At 50.0% G+C, this 24,910-nt stretch overlaps 4 protein-coding genes; 3 read left to right on the forward strand and 1 right to left on the reverse strand.

The window, feature by feature from the left end:
• Positions 1-4,946: 4,946 nt before the first annotated feature.
• GSTUM_00012121001 (uncharacterized protein) lies at positions 4,947-9,019 on the reverse strand. XM_002842361.2 has 3 exons: positions 8,365-9,019; positions 6,501-8,300; positions 4,947-6,416 (listed from the first exon to the last, which is right to left on the reverse strand). Exons 2-3 carry the CDS (start codon positions 8,166-8,168, stop codon positions 5,601-5,603), a joined length of 2,484 nt encoding a protein of 827 aa, XP_002842407.1. The 5' UTR covers positions 8,169-8,300; positions 8,365-9,019; the 3' UTR covers positions 4,947-5,600.
• A 2,644-nt stretch (positions 9,020-11,663) lies between these two features.
• On the forward strand, positions 11,664-16,793 carry GSTUM_00012122001 (uncharacterized protein). XM_002842362.2 has 3 exons: positions 11,664-12,353; positions 12,686-13,337; positions 13,559-16,793. The coding sequence occupies exons 1-3, from the start codon at positions 12,172-12,174 to the stop codon at positions 16,358-16,360; spliced, it is 3,636 nt and encodes a 1,211-aa protein (XP_002842408.1). The 5' UTR covers positions 11,664-12,171; the 3' UTR covers positions 16,361-16,793.
• A 771-nt stretch (positions 16,794-17,564) lies between these two features.
• Positions 17,565-20,378, forward strand: GSTUM_00012123001 (uncharacterized protein). XM_002842363.2 has 4 exons: positions 17,565-18,909; positions 18,969-19,143; positions 19,233-19,409; positions 19,465-20,378. Exons 1-4 carry the CDS (start codon positions 18,859-18,861, stop codon positions 20,022-20,024), a joined length of 963 nt encoding a protein of 320 aa, XP_002842409.1. The 5' UTR covers positions 17,565-18,858; the 3' UTR covers positions 20,025-20,378.
• Positions 20,379-21,254: 876 nt separating this feature from the next.
• Positions 21,255-24,164, forward strand: GSTUM_00012124001 (uncharacterized protein; the record flags this gene model as incomplete). XM_002842364.2 has 2 exons in its annotated part: positions 21,255-21,621; positions 21,686-24,164. The coding sequence occupies exons 1-2, from the start codon at positions 21,476-21,478 to the stop codon at positions 24,162-24,164; spliced, it is 2,625 nt and encodes an 874-aa protein (XP_002842410.1). The 5' UTR covers positions 21,255-21,475.
• Between the last annotated feature and the right edge of the window lie 746 nt (positions 24,165-24,910).

Here is a 24,910-nt window from a genome sequence, read left to right on the forward strand (position 1 = left end):
CCAGCGTCGGTCTACCTGCTCGCCCCTCGTCTCCCGAATGGGACTCAAGTACCGGTACCGGTAATTGTCCGTTAGGTTACCCAAAAGAATACAAAAAATACCAGTTCAGAACCATGCCAAATTTACATACACCGATGTTTCGGCAGCTAAATTATTCGTATTCGATTGAAGTAAAAAAAAAACAAAGTTTCCCATACAAAAAGCGCCAAGTCCTAATGTCACTTTTGCTCTTTGGTCAATGAACATCCCAGAAAATGAGAATACGGTATTTATTTGCGATGATCCGGAAGAGAAAGACCCAAGGAGTTCTCTTGCATAATATGTTGGTAAATTCTGGGTCTTATCGATGGAATAAACGTGGGTGTTATAATCTTGTCAAAATCTGATAGAGTTCTGCTGCTCATTGGCCATGATACATTCTGGAACATTAGTCGGAATCGGTACCCATTGCTGTCATCCGATCATTCCAAACCATTCATAACCGAGAGTCCTGACAAGTGCTCTCACTCCAGGTCCTTGAAAAGCTGTATGATACCAACTTTTATGGGGAGCCCCAAGAGAAGAAGAAAACTTCACACTTCTCCCCTTTCCTATTTCCTTTTCTAAAATCACACCCGCACCAGAAGTGAACTTGCTCAATGACTTTATATTGTATGTGTATTTGCAATAATTAACAAGTAAGCAAAGGAGCAGCAGGCAAGGAGAAAAGTAAATAATATTATATTAGAACATGACTTCCATTATTAGACCTATTCTACATCTTGGATTTCCAAATCAATATCCTAACACTACTTCCTACTTCCTGAAAATAAACAACTAGGATAAATATAGTCTTGGTAAAGTAAATCTATGTTATAGAAAATAATATAAATTTACAGTACCATGGCTTCTCTTTTGAGATTTATATCACCATACAATTATGCAGATTACCAAAAGGTAATGCATGAAAGGAAGTGACTTTCTCCTATCTATACTAGAATATGCTCTTCCACCTGCTTACCTGTATTTCCATCTCACTTATTAAATATTTTTCTCCTGTTTGAATTAGTAAATACTCTTCCACCAACTCACCTATAATTCTACCACTTCTGTTAGTAAATATTCTCCCATCTACCTATCTATATTTCCTTCCCACCAGTACTTTGTTTATAAAATGTTAGTTGTAGTATTATGGAATGATATATGTGGTATTGTATCTGGTGTCATGTAGTATTGTATGTAGTGCTGTATAGTATTATATATGAGAGAAGATAAAGTGAAAGAAGTTAATAAGGAAAGAAGAGATGGAGGGAGGTTATGGATTCCCCTATATAGGACTCTCTAAGCCAAGCACATAAGAAAATAGAATTTAAGTTAACTTGTCTCTGTTTTGGAGAAAGGAAAATGACTGGCCTTTTATTGATACATCATAAAATTATATTGTATTTCTAAATACATTATAGAAAAGATGTCTATTTATCATATATGATACACCTATGAGTTTTACTTTGCTTTTGATTTTGATTTTTTTTATCTCAAATGAAAACCTAGTAGAAGTTATCAAAACATTAACATCAGCAACAAATCAATAATCAAAAAAGACCAATGAATATGGTGAAATTCTGTGAATTTAGTTTCTGATAATTATCATATTACGAGTATGATATTATATGTACCGAGACTTGGTAGACGAAGCAAATCCAACAGTGATTAATCATAGAGCCACTCACCATACTACTGTTATCGATCAAGCACAGTACAAGTACCGCAAAAAAAAAAAAACTCAAACACAGTATGATAAGAGCATATCAAATTCTACAACTCGTCCATTCCTCCGAGAATCCCCCACCTACAAACATATCCCATCCATATCACCTTAGAGCGAAGGCACCCGGGCCTACTCGAGTACTCTATCTCTCGCCGAGAAAAAAAAGGAAATAATAAAAAGGAAAAATCCAAGCTGCCCTCCCGCCCCCCGCCCTGGCACAACACGATTGGCGGGTTGTAAATCCCTACCAACGCCGTAATTTTTCCAACTATCCAAGATTACTAATTGACAACAATGAGTCTTTTTCAAATGTCTAAGAATCCTTAGCCTGTGAGTTCCAGATGTAATTAGCGCCAGGCCCCAACAGAAATGGATGCCAAAGATGCTGTGATCGAGCCCGAGATTCTTCATAAAGAAATAAGCTGCCTAACTGTTGTTACCAACGACCTGCTTAAGATTTATCGCCATTTTACAAAAAAGACACGAATCGCAACCAGAAACTAGTAGAACTGGAACCATAGAGCGAGTCCTACAAATACCCATATTATATCGACCAATACTCAATCATTCCCTTCGCCTGACCGCGACCTTGTCAGGTGAAAAAACAAATATCAAAAAAAAGAAAAGAAACTTAAGCCCCACGCGGGGGTCGAACCCGCAACCTTGAGATTAAGAGTCTCACGCTCTACCGATTGAGCTAGCGAGGCTTGTTTAATGTTTGTTCAAAATTAAAAGATTTCTACCTAAAACACAAATTTTATCAAGCAAATCCCAGGAGATTTTTAAGTGAAGACCCAACCCCTCGGCGTGGTGGTGTTTATATGATATCATGAGTCCATATGACTAGATCCAGCCCACCGTATCATATCATACCATTTCACCGAGGCCCACCATATACCTTTCCCCTAACCCAATCCCTACATAGCGGCCTCTTATCCAAGGGACAATCGGTGCACACAAACCCGTATGATAAGAATTTCTGAGCAAATTGCGCAGATCCGATCACACACCGTCACTCGCCATCAACTCCGGATACCTTTCTCGGAAATCTACACGGGGAATCACTGGCATTGCACAAAAGGCGCATAGCCAGCAGAATCCGTCAGATTTTTGATCTGAGCTGGTGGAGCGGACGGGATTCCGTAATAGGAGGTCACGAAATACCTAATAGTCTATCCGCCACGCCCTCAGACGTGGTGATGTGGGGGTGGTTGCGATACTGGAATTGAACATGTGAGGTTTCAAGCCGGGTACCTCCGAGGAATGTTCTATAAATTTCTCAATCCTCGCATGGCATCACCGTGGAGCGAAGGCTGGCTCGGTTGTTAATCGGAGGTAATGCCGGGAGAACGGTGACTATGTTATGGGATGGGAAGGCATAAGCTTTTCTCGGGAAGGCTGTGCATTACCGGGCCTCTGCACATTTCTTCCCCCCCGATGGCCCGCTCCCAAGCGCGAGTGTGATTACAACGGGGAGCGGAACCTATCACAGAACTACTACTATATAGACCCTTTCCCGCGCACCTTCCACCCTGGAAGCTCCAACTATCTATAAACCAGTACTTCCGCTCTGTGGAAGGTACAGTGCCCTCGCACGATATTCCCAGAGGTATCATACTCACGGGCTTTTTCATATTGCGTTCCCCACTATCCAGCCCCCACCGATACACCCAAGAGCGAGAAAATGACCATCCAAGCGCATTAGTGACCATCCCACTCAAGGAGGTCACCACTAACACAACTTTACTCAAGTCAAATCCGAATTATGTAAACTTACACATTGCTCATCCGGCTAGTTCAACCTATCATATCAAGATGCCGGTATCGTATTTCACAACGTCACCCAGTCACAAAGCGCACAAATCCCGGAAGCGTTTCACGGGCCGGGCTGCCCTTTAGCAACCGTGAAGACGGGAAACCTATGATAATTCAATGGAATGAAAAAATCGATCTAGGCTTCCGACTATATAACCCACCATTCCTGAAAAGAGGCAGAAGACGAACTCCAATTTCAGACAAGCTCAGCCGACAAAGAAAGACCCTTTGTGCGAGAGTAGAGCATTCACACACTGGCTCGAGGAGGTCGTTCCTTCGGCACCCGTTTCTCCGAGAGGGAAATAAATCAAGTCTTGCTGATATATCTTGCGAACACTATGATACCACCACGCACAGTGGCAATGCGCACCCAATACTTGAGTACTTCCGCAGCCACCTCCACATTTCCTATCCAGGCCGAAACAGACAGATACAATCCCAGCTCTGCGAAAAAAGTCTGCATACTGTATGTAGAAAGGCCACTGAGAAACGTATCCTATCCCGCCGCGGGGGAGTGACGCCAACGCCCACTTTCGGACCTATCGCCCTTCGTGAGGCATGGCTATAGCTGTCCGCCATCCCCGGTTATTCGTCATGTCGAGTCGGCTCGGTCATATGATAGTATCGTAACTGCCCAAAGTGCTGCGAGAAACCTGCAATCCAAAAGAAGTGAAGAAGAAGTAAGTTAGGGTTTACAAGTCAATGTAGCGCAGGCCAGCAGAATGGACGAGTATCATCCCTTGGAACAGACCAAATTACTCAAGACCTGGCTCTTAATAATGTGCCGCGCAGCAAGTATAACAGCCAATCACGAAGTATCACTTCTCGACCAGAGTGCACCCCGGCCGGTCCCATTATCACGGCTCTCGGGGGGTGTAAGTTAAAAAAAAGGGCAACACAGCGATGTGTGCCATCATTCCAACATCACAACCAGTCCAACCCTCCAAGCAGACAGTCACAAAAAACCTCATTATTCCACTAATATCAGCAATCGCACATATACCGTACAACATCCCACTCACACAACAATGTGAAAGAACGAGGCAAGAAAAATCAGTGATAGAACCCACAACCACCACCTCTCAAGATCAAATAACGTCGTGTTTTAGCATCCTGCTTCTGTCAAGATGCTCCGAATCTGCCCAGTACTGTGCAAGAGTGAGTGCCGTATGTGAGTTGTATTCGATTTAATCCAACCCGTTCAGCTATTTCCCCACTTGGGAGTTGGGGAGATGGCATAATTACGATTGACTACCAGCAGTGGGTACTGTACAGTACAGCACAATAGAGAAAGACCATTAGGTATGATATGTTAAACCCCACGACACATCCACTCACCAATCACCCACAGAGCTTACACACCAATACCGGTATCATACCGTTGCCATAGCAAATGCGCAGTTTCATTGAGTCATCCATCCATCCAATCGATCGGTCAATCCCACGGAGACTAACCCAACTTAACTACAATCCAGAGGGTTCAAAAAGTAGAATGAGAAAAGAAAAAAAATATGATGAAAAAAAGAACCCAACTCCCGATTCCCATCTAAGAAATTAAAGAACACGAACAAAGGAAAAAGAGAAAAAGAAAAGGCAACGTGCAATCCCCACCAGCATAACTGGGAGACTCCTTTTTTTCATACATGTGTGAGTTTTCGCCATCAGTAGTTTTACACATAAGGCAACTCACGAATTATGGTGCCAAGAAAATGAGAGAAAAACAGACGAACAGAAAACAAGATACACAGTATCCAGCGCCAATTTTAATGTGGCTGGGGAGGAAATGAGGGAGAAGTAGACAAATCCCCTGCGGAAATGATAGCTGTGGGGAGCAAACAAAAACAAAATGACATTTCCGGAGAAGCGAGAAATAAACCTTTTTTTTGTGTTTCATCATCACTTCAAATCAAGGAGAGTAGAAGAAAGGAAGAAAAGAAAAAAGAGATGGCAAGTAAAGGACTATTATTATACCTTCTTGAAAGCTAGCGCGTTTATCGTTTTTGATGGCAGAAAGAACGGGACGGTTGAGGGGAAAAAATCAGACGCGACTAGCACACCCACCACACGTAACGACCCAGTACCTATTACAATTCTCGCAAAGCCAGACCTCCCTACCGCAACCTTCGCACAAACCCCTTGGCCCATCTAGCATTGCAATCCTACGTCCAGGCCTACCAGCCGCAGCCCCACTACCGGTCCTACCTCCCGGGGAGTTATTGCGACGCCGAGGTCCGAGCGAGACTCCTATGCCTGGGGCTGGCTGATTTTGGTTGTGAGTTTGCTGAGGGGGGGGAGGTATAGCAGGGTGATGGAAGTGGTTATGCATATTTGCTTGGGCCATTGGTTGCTGCTGTTGGGCAAAGTTGCTTTGCGCAAAGATGTTTTGGTGGTTGTGGGGGATCTGAGGTAGAAATCCACCAACGCCAGTGGCTGCTGGGGCTATGCCTCCCCCTGGAGAGCTGGGGTCTGCTGACGTCGGGCCGAAGGGTGGCGTGCTGGCTTGAACTGCTGCCATCAGGTCTAGAAGGGCGGTGTTCATTCCATCACCTGGACTCGCGTTCGCCACGTCGCCAGGGGTGTTGGCTGGCTGGGCGGTAGCTGTCGCGGATGGGCCCGCGGCCGGTGTATCTGGTGAACTATTCGGAGAGAGCACACCATCGGTCGCGGGGCTCGGAGTCAGGGGAGGCTGCCCCTGCTGTTGGCCAAGCGTTGCGGGATCGTCTGGTGCTCCTGTCCCGCCCCCAGTGATTATCTGTGATGCCGCATCGGCGACAGCTGTTAGGCCTTGAATACCATGCAATCCCGCTATCTGCGATATGTGGGCTAGCGCGCTAGTATTTGGCATTGCACTCCCCTGGTCATCAAGTCCATAATGTGTTAGAAGATGACGCTGTATAAGTGACTGTTGAGGACGAAATAATGAAGCGCCCGTGCTCACCACCGCACCCAGACCATACTGTGCAGGATCCTGTAGAAACTGTCCAGCAGACCACCCCTGAGAATTGCTTGGAGCGATACCACCCCCACCTCCAGCCACCCCTCCCACCGCAGCTCCACCTCCGCCACCACCGGGACCAACGTTGAGTGCATTACCTTGGCCTTGGCCCAGGCCTGGAGCAGCCAAAAGTTGGGCTGGGGCTACTGGCGCTGGAACATTCTGCTGTTGCTGAGGTTGTTGGGCTGTCGGTGGGGCTGGGATAGCATGCCTGGGAATCCTAAATACCCTTCCATCATCTAGGATAAGTATACGCTCGCCCGGAAGTCTTGGTAGAGGGTAGTGATAGGTCTTGCGCGGGTTCCTGGATCCATTATTATGATGAGAACTATCCCCCGCCATGCCGGCGGCGGCACTGCTGCCAGACGCCTGTGAAAGATTCTCCGTCTGGTTGTTTGGGTTAGAGGCTAAAGTGGAAACATCAAATTCGTCATCATATATAAAGTGCGTCTCCTCGCCCTCAGCATGCGAGAGTCTCCACCTTGAATTATCAAAACTAGTAGCGCAGCCCGCACCCTGGCAGAAGAGCACATCGACATCAATCCCCAGACATCCCGCAATAGAATTCAGCCCTCCAACATTTCTCCCGAATGGACACTCTTTAGCATATTGCCATTCCTTTTTCCCTCTATACTTCTCAGGAGGGTCCACGTATAGACCAGCCACATTAGCTAGCTCAAGCCGTCTCAACGATAAACATGGGAGCCCAAACTCCTCGAGCTCTTCGACAGTCGCGGGAAGCGGAGAGGGGACAGTACTAAGATCCTCATTCTGTTGTTGTGCTTGTGCTTGCGCCTGTGCATGGACCTGGGGGTTTTGCTGGATAGCAGCAAAGCCCGCATTGTTAGTTGCCGCACCCGCGTTACCCCCGTTTTGCTGCTGCTGAGCCGCTGCAAGCTGTTGAGTAGCCTTCAACCTCAATTCCCTCCGTTTGGGAGCGGTCACAACAACGAGGATCTTTTTAAGAAACGAGTTTATCTCCCCAATTTCAACCCCCGGGCAACCGGTCACACACAACTTCTCAAGACGCAAGGACTGATCAGCGAGTAGCCTGTATGCGCCCCCTGATATGGACTCAAACTCCTTGGAGAAGAGCCCTGTTCTACTGGTGTAGGTATCATGTTCCATCTCGTTTGTCGGAGCTCGATCCAAGGATCTATCGGGAAGAAGTCCAGGGATCTTTCCACCAGCCGTGGCAGCGATGAGGAGCTTGACAAGCCTGGTGGTTATACCGGTTCCGGACAGGTCGATGCTATTGAGGAACCTCCAGGCACCAACATACCCCTTCTCTAAACCTCCAGAAACAGTTACCGTACGGCCATCTTCAAGCAGCCGACGTCTACTATTTATCTGAACGCCCCCAAGTGGACGATACAGGAACTCAATGATATGCCTATTCTTAACATGCGCAAGGTCTGCGAACGATAGTTTGCGAGCAGAAAACGGATGCAGGGGGTTGACAAGCAGGTAGGTTTGGCGAGAAACAAGTAAAAGGGAGAGTATATCATTCATATGCTCAAGGGCCGGAAGAATGGATTCAATGATCACGGGATTGGAGAGGATCTCGGGCCCGCGGGAAGAAGCAGACGAAGCGATCTCCATTTCGTCCATGGCCCAAGCGCGATGGACTTGGAGAGAAAGATGGTCGAAGAGATGAACTATGGACGCCGTGGCGACGGGGTATGGGCGGGTAAAACAGCGGGCGGCCCGTGTGCGGATGACTGTGGGAAGAGGGAGGAGGGACTGTAGACTAAAGATCAACGACAATAGATGGAGGGGGATGAATGGGGGCGGGCTGTATACGCACACCGTGATGAATGTCTCGTAGGCGCGTTACCAAGCATGCAAGATAATAGCGCAGAACACTGTACCGGTACCCCTTCAACGCTATGGATAATGCGCAATCGGACAGCACTTGTGGAAGGAAGAGAGCTCAGTCGACGAAGAAAAGACGGTCTCGCAACGGGTGAGGCTCGGATGACCGGTGCGGTGCGGGACCAGCAAAACCTAGCCAGGCAGGCGTAGTTTAGCAGCACGAGGGAGAAAAGAGCCTTTTCTTTTTTTCCCTTCTTTTTCTTTCTTTTTTCCCTTTTTTCCTCTCGCTGCTGTAACACAACAGAGATAGCTCAGCCCTCGGCCGTTTTATTTTACTGGTATGATAAGTCCGATGAAGCGAAGATGGAAAGGGAAAAATGGGAAAAATGGGTTCGGGGCGTTGTAGCTTTTGGGAGAAGGTTTCGGAGGAGGGTACTCTGATGCCTGCCGGAGATCTTGAAGCGCGGCAGGCTGGGGACGGTACCTGGAAGGAGGTACACAGGCAGTTCTGCTGACCCCGTGCGGTGCGGGGAAGCAAGGCAATGAACGAACTGTGAGGGCTGCAAATACACACACCAAATGTCACCGTAAAGGCAGCAACAAAACTAACACCCCGATTCGACAAAGTGAAGATGTGTTCGTGAATGTATATATTACAGGTATCGTAAGCAATCATAGACACGAAAAAGTCTGTTGGAGTTTTCTATTCCAGTTTTTAGGCCACGGCAGAATCTATTGCCAAGACCACCACCACCCAAGAAAAAAATCCCCTCCACACTGTGATCCAGTGATTACACGATCCGCCAAGACGGTGAAAAAGGCCAAGTCATCACCCAAATTTATCCGGATGAGGAAATAGAGGGACCGGAAGCGGAGGCCAATTTATCACCTATGCTTCCCTTTTCCATCACGCTTGACAGGTGCCCGCCTGACGACAAAGAGTGAAGCTATGATGGCATCGCAATACGACTTGGCAACAAAAGAAAGCGATACCGCCTGGCTTTTCCTTAAATCACAAGATGCGCAAGTTTCGCCAAACACCGCAAAGGTGGACAGCAAATCTTCCTCTCCAAACAGCAACCACATGGAGGAGGATCACAGGGGTTTTGACGCAAAAAATTGCCATTCTTTTTCTATCCCACCGAACACTGGCAATGAGTAAATGGTTGAAGGTATAGTACAGGGTAGTCTAGCCGGTACGGTTGTCACGTACCGGTACTTGTAGAAATCCCCGTACAGATTGCCTATCTTGGCGGTGTTTTTGGGCTATCATCCTATTGCAGCGTCCTTTTCCCCCCCAGAACTCTAGCGCTCAGAATTTTTAGATGTTGGAGCCCCAAAACCCCCTAGACTCATCATAGTGGGCACTCTACGAGTACCCCGAGATCCGGCGGATACGAGTAGTCTACTCCTTCAGATGGTGACAAGGTGGGAATGGTGTGCCCCAGAGACGTGCCTCAGCGGCCACTTTCCAATCTCGCTTCGTGCAGTGACTGAAGCGATTGATATGATTGATATCATATCTCGGGGATAGACTACGAGTATCACATCTCGTCGAAGGAGAATTTATTGGTGCCGTTTTGTATACCCGAGATAGTCTACTAGACTACCGGTACAGTATCACCCGTCCCTTATCTCTCCCCCTCTACCGGTATCTCCTCCCTCAACAGACCGTTCCGCGAATATAGCAGTATAGCTACACACGTACTGTCTTTATTGTACGTATTCGACACTCCCCGAACAGCTCATCTAGCAGCGAAAGCAAGCCCAGACACAACCCCCCTTCACGAGAGACACACACGCGGACAGCCAGCTCTACGAGTACGATACAGTATCCGCCCCTTCTTTACATAACTTTACCCCGAGGCGCGGGAGGGGGGATATGGGTGGCGATGCAGAAGCGGTTCCTCCAATCTTTGTCCACTCTACGGTATCTTTTACTCCAATTCTGATCCTACCCGAGGTAGAGAATAACAGTAAAGGGGACCGGGAGATCCTCGATACGATAAATACAACGCATCTTTGAACTACAGAAGGCATTGGCAGAAGGACCTCACGCTAATCTTATGTGGTCCAAATGGCGATGATAGCGGTCCAGAGTCCCGGTAGTGTACAGGTATGGCATTATTGCACCAGTAATACTCGTAGTCTAAGAGTAAACTCCCGTAAAGGGCGACTCACCGTAGAGCACCGCACCGCTATCCCTCATTCGATCGCCGTGACCACGTTATCGTGCAGTGAGTTAACGGCAGGGCTGTCAATCCCATCATTTTATTTCATTTTTTTCAACAGAACAACCAGCCAGGTCCCCCACCACACTACCGTACCACATCAAAATATCGTGGCCTTAAACTGAGCCTGAATCGGAGGTGTGAAAGAGGCATCTTGCATGATGAGCCTGTCCCATTCAGAAGCCCAACCCTCCCTTGAGTTACATACAGTACCGTACTGTACGGTAGACTATATGTCTGTCTGCGAGGACCAGCTGGTTTTGGAGCCCCACCTGGGTTAGAGGGTAGGGTGTGTGATAGGTCAGGAACGACCAACTTTCGCTCTTACGGTCGCAGTTTACGGTACCGCACCCGTACGGTTGTAGGTTTCCAAGATGGGTGCTTGCCCAAGTTGGCCGGTTGTCACTTCCTCTTCACTCTGTACTGTGTGGTGTGTGGCAGGTGGTTGCTCCCTGCTCGCCGTCGCCCAACAACCTGCGAGCTGCTGCAACCAAGCAATGCCCATTCGCACCAAGCGAGCATCTGCACAAGGCAGCCCAGCTCCTCCCCATCCACATGATGGGTCAGATCGGATTGGGAAGGGGAAGGGTAAGGGGAAGGGGAAGGGGAAGGATATCATCATACCGGTACATTCCCATACAGTAATGCAATCTACTTGGGTCTAGGGCATAGTGTGCGAATCTGTGTTATGATACGGATATCAATTATGTTTCGTTTATCGCTCCCTCAACAGATTAAGATAGAGATTCTCTCAGTAAGCCGGCCAGGCCAGACGGGCCGGTCAGTTGGGAATTGGCTCGCTCCCCATTCGCCCACTCCCTTGGTGACATCTGGGGTAGTCCAGCGGTCCAGCGTGCCCCTCCTTCGTCTCTCCTCAAATATAGCAGTGGTACTCCCGTTCCTTCTCCCTCCCCACATCCTTCTCCCGCACCGCAGCTACGCACAGCTAGAGTACAGCACGAGCACAGTATATACCGCACACACCGGTACCATACATACCCTCCACCGTGACACACATTACAACGACGTCCTCCTGCGCCCGCCCGCTTACGAGGAGACAGTTCGTTCGACCTCGAAAGAGCTCCCTCTGCACAGCGTGCCGGTACATCATTTACTACTCACTCCTTCGCTGTCGTCATTTCACCGTCCTTTATTCGTCAGAACTACCGGTACTGTACCCTATTTCTCCCCCATCGTTTACCGTTTCCCCTGATCGGTGCAGCAGGGCGAGTGTGCGGGGGAGCGAGAGAGAGAGAGAGAGAGAGAGAGAGAGAAGCCGCTTTCCTTGCTCTTCCTTCATTCATTCATTGCTCAGCTAAGCTTAGCTCGCTCCCGCCTACGCCTTGACGCCCCTCCTTTCCATCATTCCTGCCCCCCACTCAGGTCCCCCCCCCCCCCGAGCTTGCTGCCACCACAACTACAAAATCGATACAAACCCCCCTTCTCCCCCTCCTCTCTTTTAAGCCCTTCTTCTGCACTGCAATATCCTCGAATATAAGGAAGAGCCAGAAAGAGACCCTTAGCCATCACCCCTGCCTTGCTCATTCTTTCTCCATAGTCCCGACTTTATGCCCGTGTTCACTGAACACTTCAAGAACTCCCGCCAACAGCAACAAAATAGAACCTCGTCGACTATCTCGCAAGCTTCAAATCCTGTGCCTATCGCTGTGCGAGCTTCAACCATCTCATCTACACTAGGAGGTGGGAGCGCGTTTGGTTCGTCGAGAGCTCAGATATACCCCAAAGAATAGTCTGTGCTCCCAATCATTTCCATTGACTCATCCATTCCCTCCCTTCTCTCCTTTTCCATTGAGCAAACCGTGATATGTCATAAACAACTCTTGTTCCCGCCCCCCGTTAGTCACACATCCTACCCCTTCTTCTCGCTCTCCCACTCATATAATCACTCATACCCTTCCTCTCGAGCGTCTACTCATACCCATCAAGGTCTTTCTTTGTCCATTTGTCTGCACCCACAGCCCATCTCACTATCCCCCCTCTACCCCCTCTCTTAGAGGTAGAGAGGGACCCACTGTATTCTTGAGATATCGAGTGCTAATATTAGGTTGTCATGTCACGTAGCGGTATTAGCCGCAATTCAGCTCCAAAGTCTCCTCATTTCTCCAATACCACTTCTCCCCTCCTCTCCGCTCTTCAGACCCCAGGGGAGCTGCTATCACGTTCTATCCCGTTCCCCTCCTTTCTTTCGTCTTCCACACCATCCACCGGACCTCCGAACAGTCTTGGTTCTGCATCCGGCGGCGTAGGATTGGGTGTAGGTGGCACGTCACCACCTCCGAGTGCACCAGCATCGTATAGCTCTGGAGGAAATTTTGGCGCTGCACGTCAGGTGCGTGGGTACCCGGGATTTGAAGAACAGTACTCGCCATACCATGGGCATGGGGGATACTATAATCCAACGCAACGATATGCACAGGGGTCACCGAGTCCGTTAAATGCGCAGTTTGGGGCTTCGGCAACCGTGAATACACTGTTGCAACCAGGAGAGGGTAACTTTGCATGCACCTTGGATACATTGGACGAACCTGCTTTTGGTGGGGCAAACGGTGGTTTCATGGGTTTGGCTGTGAGTGGGGGCAACGGGAACGGAGGGGGCGAAAACGTGGTCTGTCTCGGATGGGAGGGTGGTGTTGATATCTGGAGAGTGGGGAGGGGAGTTGTAGAACTAGTTGGGCGACTAGAGGGTTTGGGCGGCGGGGTGAAGGGTGCTAAGGTAATGATACCCTGCCCTTTTCTCGCCCATATTTTGTTTTTCCTTATTGTGCTCCCCATAGCGGCTATTTTGGCCCGTGCGGTTTGGTTCTATTTCGGGTCAGAGATGCCTAGTCGGATCGTCGTACCAATCACATTAGAGGAGCAATTTTATGAACAGGATGTTGAATATATTGCTTTGCTTAAGGCCTCCATCGGTTACTGACAGGAGTGTGCTTTTAGATGCTGGCAACACCGCCTCGGGATGATCCTCTAGCAGCTCATAGGCCACTTGTATGTCTCACTTTACACTCCCCGGTTACCCCTCAGGCAGTACCAGAAGGGGAAAGACCTCCACCAATTATGCAAGAAGATGAAACGCCCTACTCTACGTCCCCTCCTTCCCGCCCCTCAACTTCTGCTTCCAATCGAAGTGCGCATTCCCCGGCACAACCAACCGAATGGCAAACCACGGTTGAGGTCTGGAGTTTGTCTTCCCGTACGATGGTTGCGAGACTATTTACTAGTCCCTTGGTACCAGCGGCAGATTTCGGTTTCGGGGTGGGGAGTCCGCCGCCCCCTTGGGGGGGGTTGAGGGTAGAAGTTGTTGGTACAAGAGTAGTAATAGGTGTTGGAATAAGCGGAGAATTGTATGTATATGGCTTGGAAAGTGGTAATGAATTCCATGGTGATAATGCCGGGTGGAAATGTTTGGGCAAACTGTGGACGGCTATCCAGGGACATCCTGGAGGAAGCTTTTCCAGCGACAGCGGAATCCCGGGCCTTGGCACTGATGGGAAGGTGACGGGCATGGGAGGGCAAATTGGGACACCAGTGTTCTCACTCTCAAACGGGTGGTTGGCATATTGCCCGGCGTCCGCTGGTTCTGCTTATCACGTGGGTGGTGAAGTCGGTGTTCCGTTCAGTTCTCCAACTGTCAGATCCCACTCACCGCCTGCACAACCAGCTATCACGGCTGCAGTGTCCCTGGAGGATGAGGCGTTCCTGAATCGTATGGCTAGGGAGGTAACCCAGGAGGTCATTCGTGGAGCGAAACGGGCAACGGAGGCCAGTATCAAGGCATTTCAAAACTATTGGAATGGGCCTCAAAATAATTCGCCTCCGCCTCCGCCTCCGCCACTTCCCGTGAACATGATGAATAGCGGGATTTACACAATTCCCAATATGGGCGCGGGAAGTGTTCACGGCGGACCGCAGCCTAGCGGATTGGGTCAACAATTGCGACAGATGCAACAGATGGGAGGGATGCCGCAACAATCCCAATTTCTCCAGCACACCCCTCCCCAGCAATCGGCAAGCGAGCCACGATTAGTGAGTATTATTGATTTGTCCAAGATTTCCCACGGTCTCGATGGCGGGGTGAGTCTCAGCGGCCAGCAAATCAGCATGGCTCCGATGGCGACCTTCCTACCCCCAGCAGGCGTGAGCTATCTCAGCTTTGCCCCCGGCGGGTTGGCCTTGCTGACGGCGAGCTCTAAAGGAGACCTGCTGTTTGTGTGGGACCTGATGAGAGTTGTTCACCATCCGCCTGGGAACCCTTTACACGGAAGCCAAAAGTCTGGTCCTGGAGGCCAAGACAACGTGAAGCTTTCGGGACCTCCTAACTGGCCGGACGGAGGTGCACTTGGGAAACACGTAAGGCAGATTGCTCGGTTTAGTCGTATAACACCAACAACAATTGTAGACGTCGGATGGTCCAGCCCCAAGGGTGAAATATTGACGGTGGTCACGGAGAGAGGAACAGTCCATTTCTATGACCTGCCCAGTAACGCGTACCAGTGGCCCCCTCCAAAACGACCACCGCCTTCTTCTAGCGCTATAGCTGCTGGAGCCCAAGTTGGGGCTGCTGGAGCGGCAGTCACTGGTGCGGTTAATCTATTCAGCAGCTCTACCCAGCCCCTCCTGTCAGCAGCCCGCAAGAGGCGAAGCAGAAGCAGTAGTATTGGCTCGCCAAGCGGGGGTATCTTTTTGAATGGGAATTCCAACCGGCGTCCAGGACAGAGCGGCAGTAGCGGTGGGTCACCCAATGACCATATAGGGGGGAATAAGGTCTCACTCCCTCAAGGGCTGGGCAGTATCCGACCAGGGTCGGTTAAATTTCTTGTCGGGAAAGAGAGGGGGTATGTTGCTCTAATAGGAGCCGGTGTGCTCCGGATCTACGAGGTCAGACCTGGAGGCGGTGGAAGCAAGAGGAGGAGTGCTGGGGGGATCATGAACAACTTTTTAGAATATGAGTTGCCTATGTTACCCGATGGATCTTCGCAGCAGAACACTCTTTCCGTCGAAGGTGAGGAGAAGCAAGTGGGCGGGTTCTGGACTGGAAGACATCATCACCACCATCACCACCCGGTACATAACATCGAACAGCAAAAGTTTGAACAAAATCCACTATCCTTTGCTGAAATAGAAACGAACGCTATATTCCAGCCCTTCCACACGGACAGACACGTAAGTTTGTTTGTGCACACAGACGCAGGAGGTATCCAGGGGCTTCTACGGCGCTCTCCCAAGCCAACCGGTTGGCTCGTGGGCAGTTCAAGACAGGCGAAGGCGGGTCGTCGCCAGGACGAGGACCAATCTGTTGCCTCTACGTCATCGCCATCGTCCCCTACACACGAGCCGGCGCCAGTCCCCGGTGAGGAGAAGACTGAATATCAATCCCATCTTCCTGCCACCCCCCCGGAAGGAACTACAGTTCCGGGACCGGCTTCCAAACCCGCTCCGGACACTACTCTGGCAGTGGCTTCTTCGACCAGCCCTGCGCCAGACAGCGGTGATCGATGGGTATTCGGCCTTTCCATACCTGCAGAGAAGTTGAACATTGGCTCGGCACGCGGTGAGGTAGCGTTCACGGGCGACGAAGGCGGGCTGGCAGAAGCAATGGAAAGCGGACTAGAGCTTGACCGAGGTGGGACGAGTACGATAAAGAAGGGACGGAGGGGCGGTGGGGGGAGGTTAGGTCCTGGTGGCGAGGGATTCTTTGAGAACGACTGTGAGGTGTTGGAGTACGCGGGTACCATGTAAGCGTATGGCCTGTTACTGGGACTCTCGGTTTGAGCCATTGGATTGTTTCAGAAACCCTTTTCCTCTCTACTCGTCTATCGACGTGTGCTGCTGTTTTTTGACAGCCCCTTCTTGTGACTATTTTATTTCTTTTCTTTCCCCGAACACTTCCCTTTCTTCGTTTTCGTTTTCGTCACAGCATTGAATTGGGGTTTTGGGATAGGATTTTCTTTTTCTTCATGCGTTGAAACTATAAGACGAGATTCCACAAAAAAAATGTTTATCTCTTCATTACCGTTTTCTCTAATAATTGTTATATCGTGGGCACATGCACTGGTGGGGGTTTTGTCTTTATCATTTTCATTACACTTTTGACTACCATATCTCGCGTTTTTTTGTAATATTGGTTTTTTCTTTTTGTCTCACTCGCTACAATACCAGACTCGAGCACGCTCAGAGCGAGAACCAAAGTATACCAGGGCTATCGAGTTGATATCTATTTTCTCCCTGCTTTTTTTTTTACTTTTTTTTTTCCCCCCTTCAAATTCTGAACGGAGTAGCAGCGGGGGTATTCAGTTTTGATTTGTATGTACTCTACATTGTACGTATGTAGCTTAGTCCAAATTGTGGCAGCTTGTATTTTGGGAGACCTGAGTATTAAATTGCATTTGCTGAGTGAGTGGGCGACGGACATCACGTGGACGAGAGGAGGTTGGTCATGAATGAATGAATGAGTGTGTGGGCGGTATTGGGCAGGCGAGTGAGGTGCTGTGAGTGATGGTGCGAGGGTGAGTCGTGTGATGGTGCGAGGATGAGGTTAGGAGGCTGGTGATGCGCCCGCAGCGAGGTATCCCGTGAGTAGAATCTCAGAGAATGAGGCAAGCTACGAAGGAGAGAAAAGAGAAGTGGCCAATCGGTTAACTCGAATACGACACTGTACCCCAGCAGTAAATTAGAGCCCGGAGGACAGGGAGATATTGCGGATCCATGAGACAATTTCCTATGATAGATATCATACTAGGAACTTGCGCTGACTACCGTATGCATACTCTCAGCGGGGGGGCCGTTATCAAAAGCTTGGCCCCTCCCTTCCCTCCATATCTAATCAATCAATCAATCCCTGCAGCTGAGATAGCATGATATAAATACTCCTCACCTTCTTTTTCCTGGAAAGTTTTCTTTTCCCCTTTCCCTCTTTCTCTCCAGACAGACCGCCGATAACAAAAAAACACATTACTTTTTACAGTCGACCTGTTCGTTACTCACCATAGCGAGGAGCGTTTTCGCGTCGAGCGGAGAATAATTGACAAGACCCGTTGCTGGGCGCCTGGCTTTTACGTACAGTATGTACGGATGAGGAGTTGGGAATCAGTGGTGGTTACACTTTTTTTTAAACCTTTTTTAATTTTTCTAATTTAGATGGATGGTTGAATCTATATCATGGAAGTATGCTGGTTTTGGCACATTTGGGAAGTGGACTGGGAATGAATGCGAATATTATTGATAGGGACACGTATTTTTTATTTCTATTCTCATGTCTCTATTCCCCTGTCAGCACCGGGGGAGAGAGAAGGAAGGAAGGATGAAAGGAACGCGTAATTGGGGGGAGGATACGTATGCAGAGGTCCTCGCCCCATCTTCCATGCTGTGTATGATATAGTAGCTGTCGTAGTTAGTCGTAGGCTTTTCGCCTCCCTCCCCGGGGAAAGAGGGAAATAGAGTGTACTAGGCTTTGCATTATACCGGTACTGTACCTGATCCCAGGCCTACCTTCCGGAGGTCCACACACCCATATCATACATATAGTACATACTCGAGTACATGCATACATACCGGTACCGGTATTGTATGAGTATGATACGAGTACTCGAGTACTGGTGCGAGTGCGTGCGTCCATCATTCCATCTACTTGTATCTTACCGGTGGTACTCGTATCGTCCCTCCTCTCACACACACGCACCCTCTCTCCCTCTCCTACCGTACACCCACACACTCGCACGGGTCCTTTCTTTTCTTCTTTTCTTCTTTTTCATTTCCAACCACCTCCACCCGGAGCGAGCGGAGGCTGTTCGACTGCACAGATGCTTTTTCGAGATGTGGTTGGACGTCGCTGCTATATCTTGGCTGGCCTTCCCACCGCTCTTACTACTACCGGCACCCCAGCAACGGCGGCGGCGACCATAGCCACAACCCCCACCCCCACCTCGTCCATTGTGCGTTTAAGGACACGCGCTCGCATTCTACTTTCTGCTTTCCCTCCCTTCCATAGCTCTCATCCTTCTACTCGTCTGCACACCCTCGCTACCGGTACCGGTACTCATCACTTTAGAATCGCCAGGAAAAACATATTCAAGCTGGCGTTGGCACAGCAACAGCGCGACCACATTGGTCATTCACATCCCCATTCTCACGGCCCCGGGGGACACCACCACCATCATGACAATACATACTTGGTCTCCAAGAACAAGACTGATGCCGGAGTGAGGATTACCAGGATTGGGCTCTATGTGAACCTCATGATGGCCGTGTCGAAGGGGATTGGAGGGTGGTATTTTAACTCGCAAGCTTTGGTTTGTTGTGGCCCTACTCTTACTTGGCTCCGGGGCGTGACTGATGGGGTGATACAAAGGTGGCGGATGCTTTCCACGCCCTGACCGATTTGGTGTCGGATTTTATGACACTGGGAACTGTGGCCTTTGCGCTCAGGAGTCCGACGGAGAAGTTTCCGAATGGCTATGGGAAGATTGAGAGTTTGGGGAGTTTGGGGGTTAGTAGTTTGTTGTTGTTTGGTGGGATTGCTATGGGTTTGTCCCGCCCCTTTGTGGTTTTCTCCTTTTTCTCTCTCTCCCGAGGCATGGGGGAAGGCTGACGGATGGGGTGTGTGGTCCTGCAGGATACACTGCGTTGATCCATCTTTATGCCGAGTTCTTTGGTGGAAATCTACCCGAGTTCTTGGAACACGTTCATGGTCATTCGCACTCCCACTCGCACTCCGACTTGGGACCGAATGTGAATGCTGCTTGGTTGGCTGCTGGCTCAATTGTCGTCAAGGAATGGCTCTACCGTTCAAGTAAGTTTGTCCGGTACGTGCCATGACTGAAGTCTCAGGCTAACTGGGGTGATAGCCATGAAGATCGCAAAGGAGAGGAAATCCTCGGTCCTTGCTTCTAACGCAATCCATCATCGCATCGATTCGCTCACTTCCATCGTCGCCCTCATCGCCATAGGCGGAGCCCACTTTCTCCAGAACGCATCGTACCTGGACCCAGTCGGTGGATTGATTGTCTCGCTCATGGTCATCAATGCCGGTTGGGGCAATACCCGTGCTGCACTCATGGAATTGGTGGACGTGGGCCTTGACCACGAAATCAAAGAGGCTGTACGGAATGCCTCTGACAAAGCACTCGCGCTCCGTCAGGAGCGACTCAGCATCCGCGCAGTCGGCGGTTCAAAGTCCGGACAGAACTACCTTGTCGAGCTAACCGTGGAAGTCCCCGTCGGTACCACCGTCCGTGCAACCAGAGCCCTGGAGGAAGTCCTGCGCGGGGTCGTCGGTGCCGAAGTCAGAGGTGTCAAAAGGATCAAAATACGCTTTGTGGAAGAGGGCACCGAGATACCAAATGAGTTTGTCTTCAAGGAGGAGAATGTATCTAGCCAGGTTGAGGGACATAGTCATGATCATTAGATTTGGGGGGGGGGGGAAGAACATTGGTGGGTGATTTGCTTTTGCTCTTCATTTTTTCCTTTTCCTTTCAATGTGTGTTCTTAAGACTGGTGTGAATAGCTGGATCTTTATCCCTTTTTCTTGCTTTACTTTTCCTACTGTCTTGACATTTGAGCTAGTGTTAGAGTTAGATAGCTTGAAGTACGGTGCTTTGCTTGAAGGGTTGGTCTCTCTTTTTACTTTTTACTTTTTTCGCAGTTTGGTCGGCGTTGGGGTTTGCTCTTGATCGAGTAGAGAGGTTTGAAATTCTTGGTACTGTACGCCTCAAATTGAGAACACAACATACCGCACGAATACAGGTGTATTACTTTGAAAGTTACCTGTATAAACTGCCACTAGTATAGTACATGTGTACTAGCTTGCTTTTCCATGTTTTGTAAGTGCTATCTTGATCAAAAATAAAATAAAAATAATATTTTGACACTCATATTATTAGCTATTATTAGTGTGGAAATTATTTTTCAGGAAATAAAATGACTACCGGTACTGTACTGTACCTCCTTGCCAAAAGGTTTACTGTGTATGATACTGTAAAACACCTATATAGTATAACATACGAGTATCGTACCTTCTGTGCCCCGAGAACTTCGAACCTCCCTAGCACAACAGTACCTGCAGAGCTGCGAGCCTGCGACAACCGTTGGAATGGAGTGTGGGTGTTATTTCTGGACAAGCAGTTACCTGTGCATAACCCCACTGCATCATACTTGCCGGTAGTCCAAGATAGTATCATACCGGTACTTGTACAGTATCGTACCGTACTCGAGTGCGGTAAGATGCCACACGGTGTCACTGTTCATCCATCACTGTGCTAGTATGCATGTCTACCGCCTCTCTTCCCCGTTTACCTGCCCGCCCGCGGGGGTAGTACTCGTACAGTGCAGTACACCTCGCTGGGTAACGGGGAAGAAACAATCCATATCGGAAACTACGCTTTTTTACGCGCTGTTCATGGTTCGGTCGGTCTCGATTGGATACCTGCGCTATGTGGAAAATCTCTTGTGTATAAGTGAATACTCGAGTATCTTCCTCTCCAAGTGTTGCAAATTGAATAATTGAAACATCTAATGGTCGCGTGGCCCAATGGCAAGGCGCTTGACTACGATTTCCTCTGATATCAAGAGATTGCAGGTTCGATCCCTGCCGCGATCATTTTTTCGCTTTCTTCTTCTCTTTGTGCCATTGCCTATCGCGATAAGCCAATTTAGTGGTTGTTGCCAAGCCCTTAGGAATTCTAACCGCGGGGAGGGGACGCTCGAGTGGATCTCTTCACGTCATTCCAACTCTGCCCACCAACAACCACTCTCCTTTCCTTCCACATTCACCACCACGCCTTCATTTTGTCACTTTTTCCCTTTCTTGGGAAACTTTCTCAGGGGTAACGAGGATAACAATTGTGGAGCAAGTTGACTATGGAAAGTAGAAAGCTTTATCGGGAGCTCAATGGCGCTCGTGGGATTGGGTCCAATGCTAGTTTCTACGGCGCACGTTCTTGGATCGAGAGGTTGGATCTGGTAGCTGAGCTATCCGGGCACGAGGGGTGTGTTAACGCACTCTGGTACCTGTCACCCCCCACCTTTTAGGACCTACTAGGCGGTTGATGGAGCTAATTAAAGAAAAAGCTGGTCCCGCAGCGGCGAACTCCTAGCTTCTGGCAGCGACGATACACAGGTCAACATCCACACTGTGTACCCGGACTTTGCGCTGAACACGCGCATAAACACGGGCCACACACAAAACATCTTCAGCGTAAAGTTCATGCCGCACTCCTCGGACCGCACAATACTCTCGGCGGCTGGCGACTCCCAAGTGCGCATATTCGATATCGAGTACGCCGCCACGAGCTCGAACTCCGCGGCAAATAGATCGAATCGGCCTCTCCCCCCCGCTTCCGCGCCAGCCGTCGGGCAGCACTTTTTCTTTGGGAGGAGGATTGCTGCCGGCAGTGATATTGTCCCGTTGAAGGGGTATTCGTATGCGGAGGATCGGCACAAGGTCTACCGAAGCCATACCTCACGGGTTAAGAGGATTGTGACTGAGGCGAATCCGCATACTTTTTTGACCTGCTCCGAGGATGGAACTGTGAGGCAGTGGGATCTCAGGCAACCGAGTGAGTTCTACGCTAGGCCGGCTGGGAGGAGGAGGAGAGGGAGGGGGTACTATGGCATGACAGTGATTGATGACGAGGATGAGGATGAGTTGAGTAGTGGCGGGGCACCCCCGTTGATCAGTTACCGCAAGTGGGGGGTTGAGTTGAATGCCATTTCTTGCTCGACGAGCCAACCGTTCTATATCGCGCTGGGCGGTCGGAATTTGCATTGCTTCTTGCACGATAGGAGGATGTCTGGGAGGGATTTGGCGGCTGAAAGTGGCGCCGGGAGGAGTTTGAGTCCTAGCTCTAGCTCTAGCTCTAGCACCACCACCACTGCTATGGACACGGCGACTAGGTGTGTTAGGAAGTTTGTGCCCAGGCCTGATGGCAGTGGGGGATGGCCGGATCCGCATATTACGTCTTGTAAGATCTCTGATGCGCATCCAGATAACGTGCTCGTCTCTTGGAGCGGGGATGGGATATACATGTTTAGCATCAACCAGAGTCCCGAAGAACCCAGCAGTGGCAGCGATGGGAAGGGGAAGGAAGCCTGGAATCCGGACGAGCGCAGAGACCGAGACGAATCTGATCCCGGGCCTAGTGGTAGCAGCAGTAGTCGCGGTAGAAGACGCAGCGCCGACGAACCAATGTCCAAGAGACTTCGAGAGTCAGGCCGCGGCTCTTCTTCACCTTCCTCTTCTCCCTCCCCCTCCTCCGACCGGGGGGTAGAATCCGGCGCCGAGACCGAAGACGAAGACCAGGATCGAGATCAAACCCCCAGCACGCCCTTCCCGGAAGGCCAATTCCTAACAATCGCTGGCCTACTCACTGCCCTCAAGCAAAAACTCACAACCCTCCAAACCGCCCCCTCCTCCCCGGAAGCGGAAGATGAACTCGCGAGCGACATCCTAGCCACGGCAACGCACGCCTACCGCCGCATCCGGCGTAGGCTCCTCTCGCAGGAGCGGCGCGATCTGGAATTCCTCGCTCACGCCACTCTCGCCGAGAGCAACTCGGAGTTTCGCCGTCGCCGGGGGGAGCGCAACGAGCGTGCGCGTGAGCGTCGCAAGACACGGGATTGGGTGCGCGCCGTGGGGTACTATGCCCATGCGGTGCTTCTGAGCGGGGAGGTTGATGATGAGGACTTCGAAGAATTGGAGTATACACGCGATGTCGGGTATCGGGTTTTCAAGCTGGCTTGTGGGGTTGCTGCTGGGGGGAGGGACGGGGGAGTGGAAGTTATTAGGGGGGAGCAAGGGGTAGGGTTCGGGTTTGGTGATGGTGATGGCGATGGTGACGTGGACGGGGACGAGGAAGAAATGTTGAGGGAATACTTCACAGACCTTCTCATCAACGCAAGTCCCCAGCCAATCCGGGACGCCTCGGGAAATACATTGTACAATTCCGAAAGCGACCTAATAGCCTCCCTCCGAACGCTAATGCACTCACCCCCCCCTCCCTCTCGAGCCTCGCACCTAAGGATAACTCTCATCCCAGCCCTCCTATTAGCCCTCTGTCCCCCCATCTCCACCCCCTCCCCCACCCCCTCTATATCTCCCACCCCCTCATCCCCCCTCCACCAAACCCACCACCAATCAAACCCATACGCCTCCATCACCCCCTCCCGCCATTCAACCCTCTACCTCGGCCACGCCAACACTCTAACAATAAAGGACGTAACCTTCCTCGGTCAGCGGGACGAATATGTCGTCTCGGGTTCCGACGACGGCAACTTCTTCATCTGGGATGCACGCAGCGCTCAAATAGTGAATGTACTAGCTGGCGACGAGGAAGTCGTTAACGTTGTCGTGGGGCATCCGTACGTGCCGGTTCTGGGTGTTGCGGGGATTGGCTGTCGGGTCGGCATTTTCGGTGTAGAGGGAGGGAGCGCGGGGGGGAAGGGACGGATGGGGGATGTCTACGGGATTGTCGCTAGGAATGAGGAGGCTAATGGGGCTGGTGGGCGGGGGAATGGCGGTGAGGTTAGGGCTGTTTGTGTGCCTTCTTAGGGGTGCTTGGGTCCGGGTTTTGTGGAGTTTGTTGGGATTTGTTTTTTTTGTCATTGTTATCGTATTACCATTATTGTGGGGCGTTGGAAAATGTTGTGGGGTTTATTGAGTCGATTGAGTAATTGAATGAATGAATAATTGAATGAATGAATGAATGAATGACGAATAAGCATCTTAGTCACGCACTCTCACTCGAGTAGCTCAGCTGCAGCTGCCAATTCCTCCTACTCAAATGTTCGCGCGCCATATAGGTTCCATGGCACCAATTCATGCGTTTCCATGCTTTTTTAGTGGCCGAAAAAAGCACCGCCCAAACTCGTGGCTAAAATTTTCCAATCTAAGCTTTCAAAAGTAAAGAAAGAGGAAAAAAAAAGCCTACCAATTCCAACCCCTCCAGTCACAAACAAGAACCGGGGTAAAAAAGAGATCAAGAATACGTGCTCTTCCAACTCCCACCCCTCTCCTCCCCCCAAACTATCCATCCATCCATCCTCCTGCTCCTAATCGCATCATTTACCCCCCCCCCTCCTTAAGTGCGAAAACTACTTACTCAGCAACGGTTCTCGTTCCTTCATCGTGGAGCGCTAGAGTTCGGATGGTTGGTTATTCCTGGGGGGTGGTGGGGGTGGACTATACTTTACTGTTTGTTTGTTTGTATCGGGGCTTGGTTTTGGTATAGTATTTGGGGTTGTGGGAGGGTTGTGGGAGGTTTCTATCGTTTTTGAAAGTGGAGGGGGGTTTATAGA

The sequence above is a fragment of the Tuber melanosporum genome (assembly GCF_000151645.1).
Source record: "Tuber melanosporum whole genome shotgun sequence assembly, scaffold_96, strain Mel28".
Lineage (NCBI taxonomy): Eukaryota > Fungi > Ascomycota > Pezizomycetes > Pezizales > Tuberaceae > Tuber > Tuber melanosporum.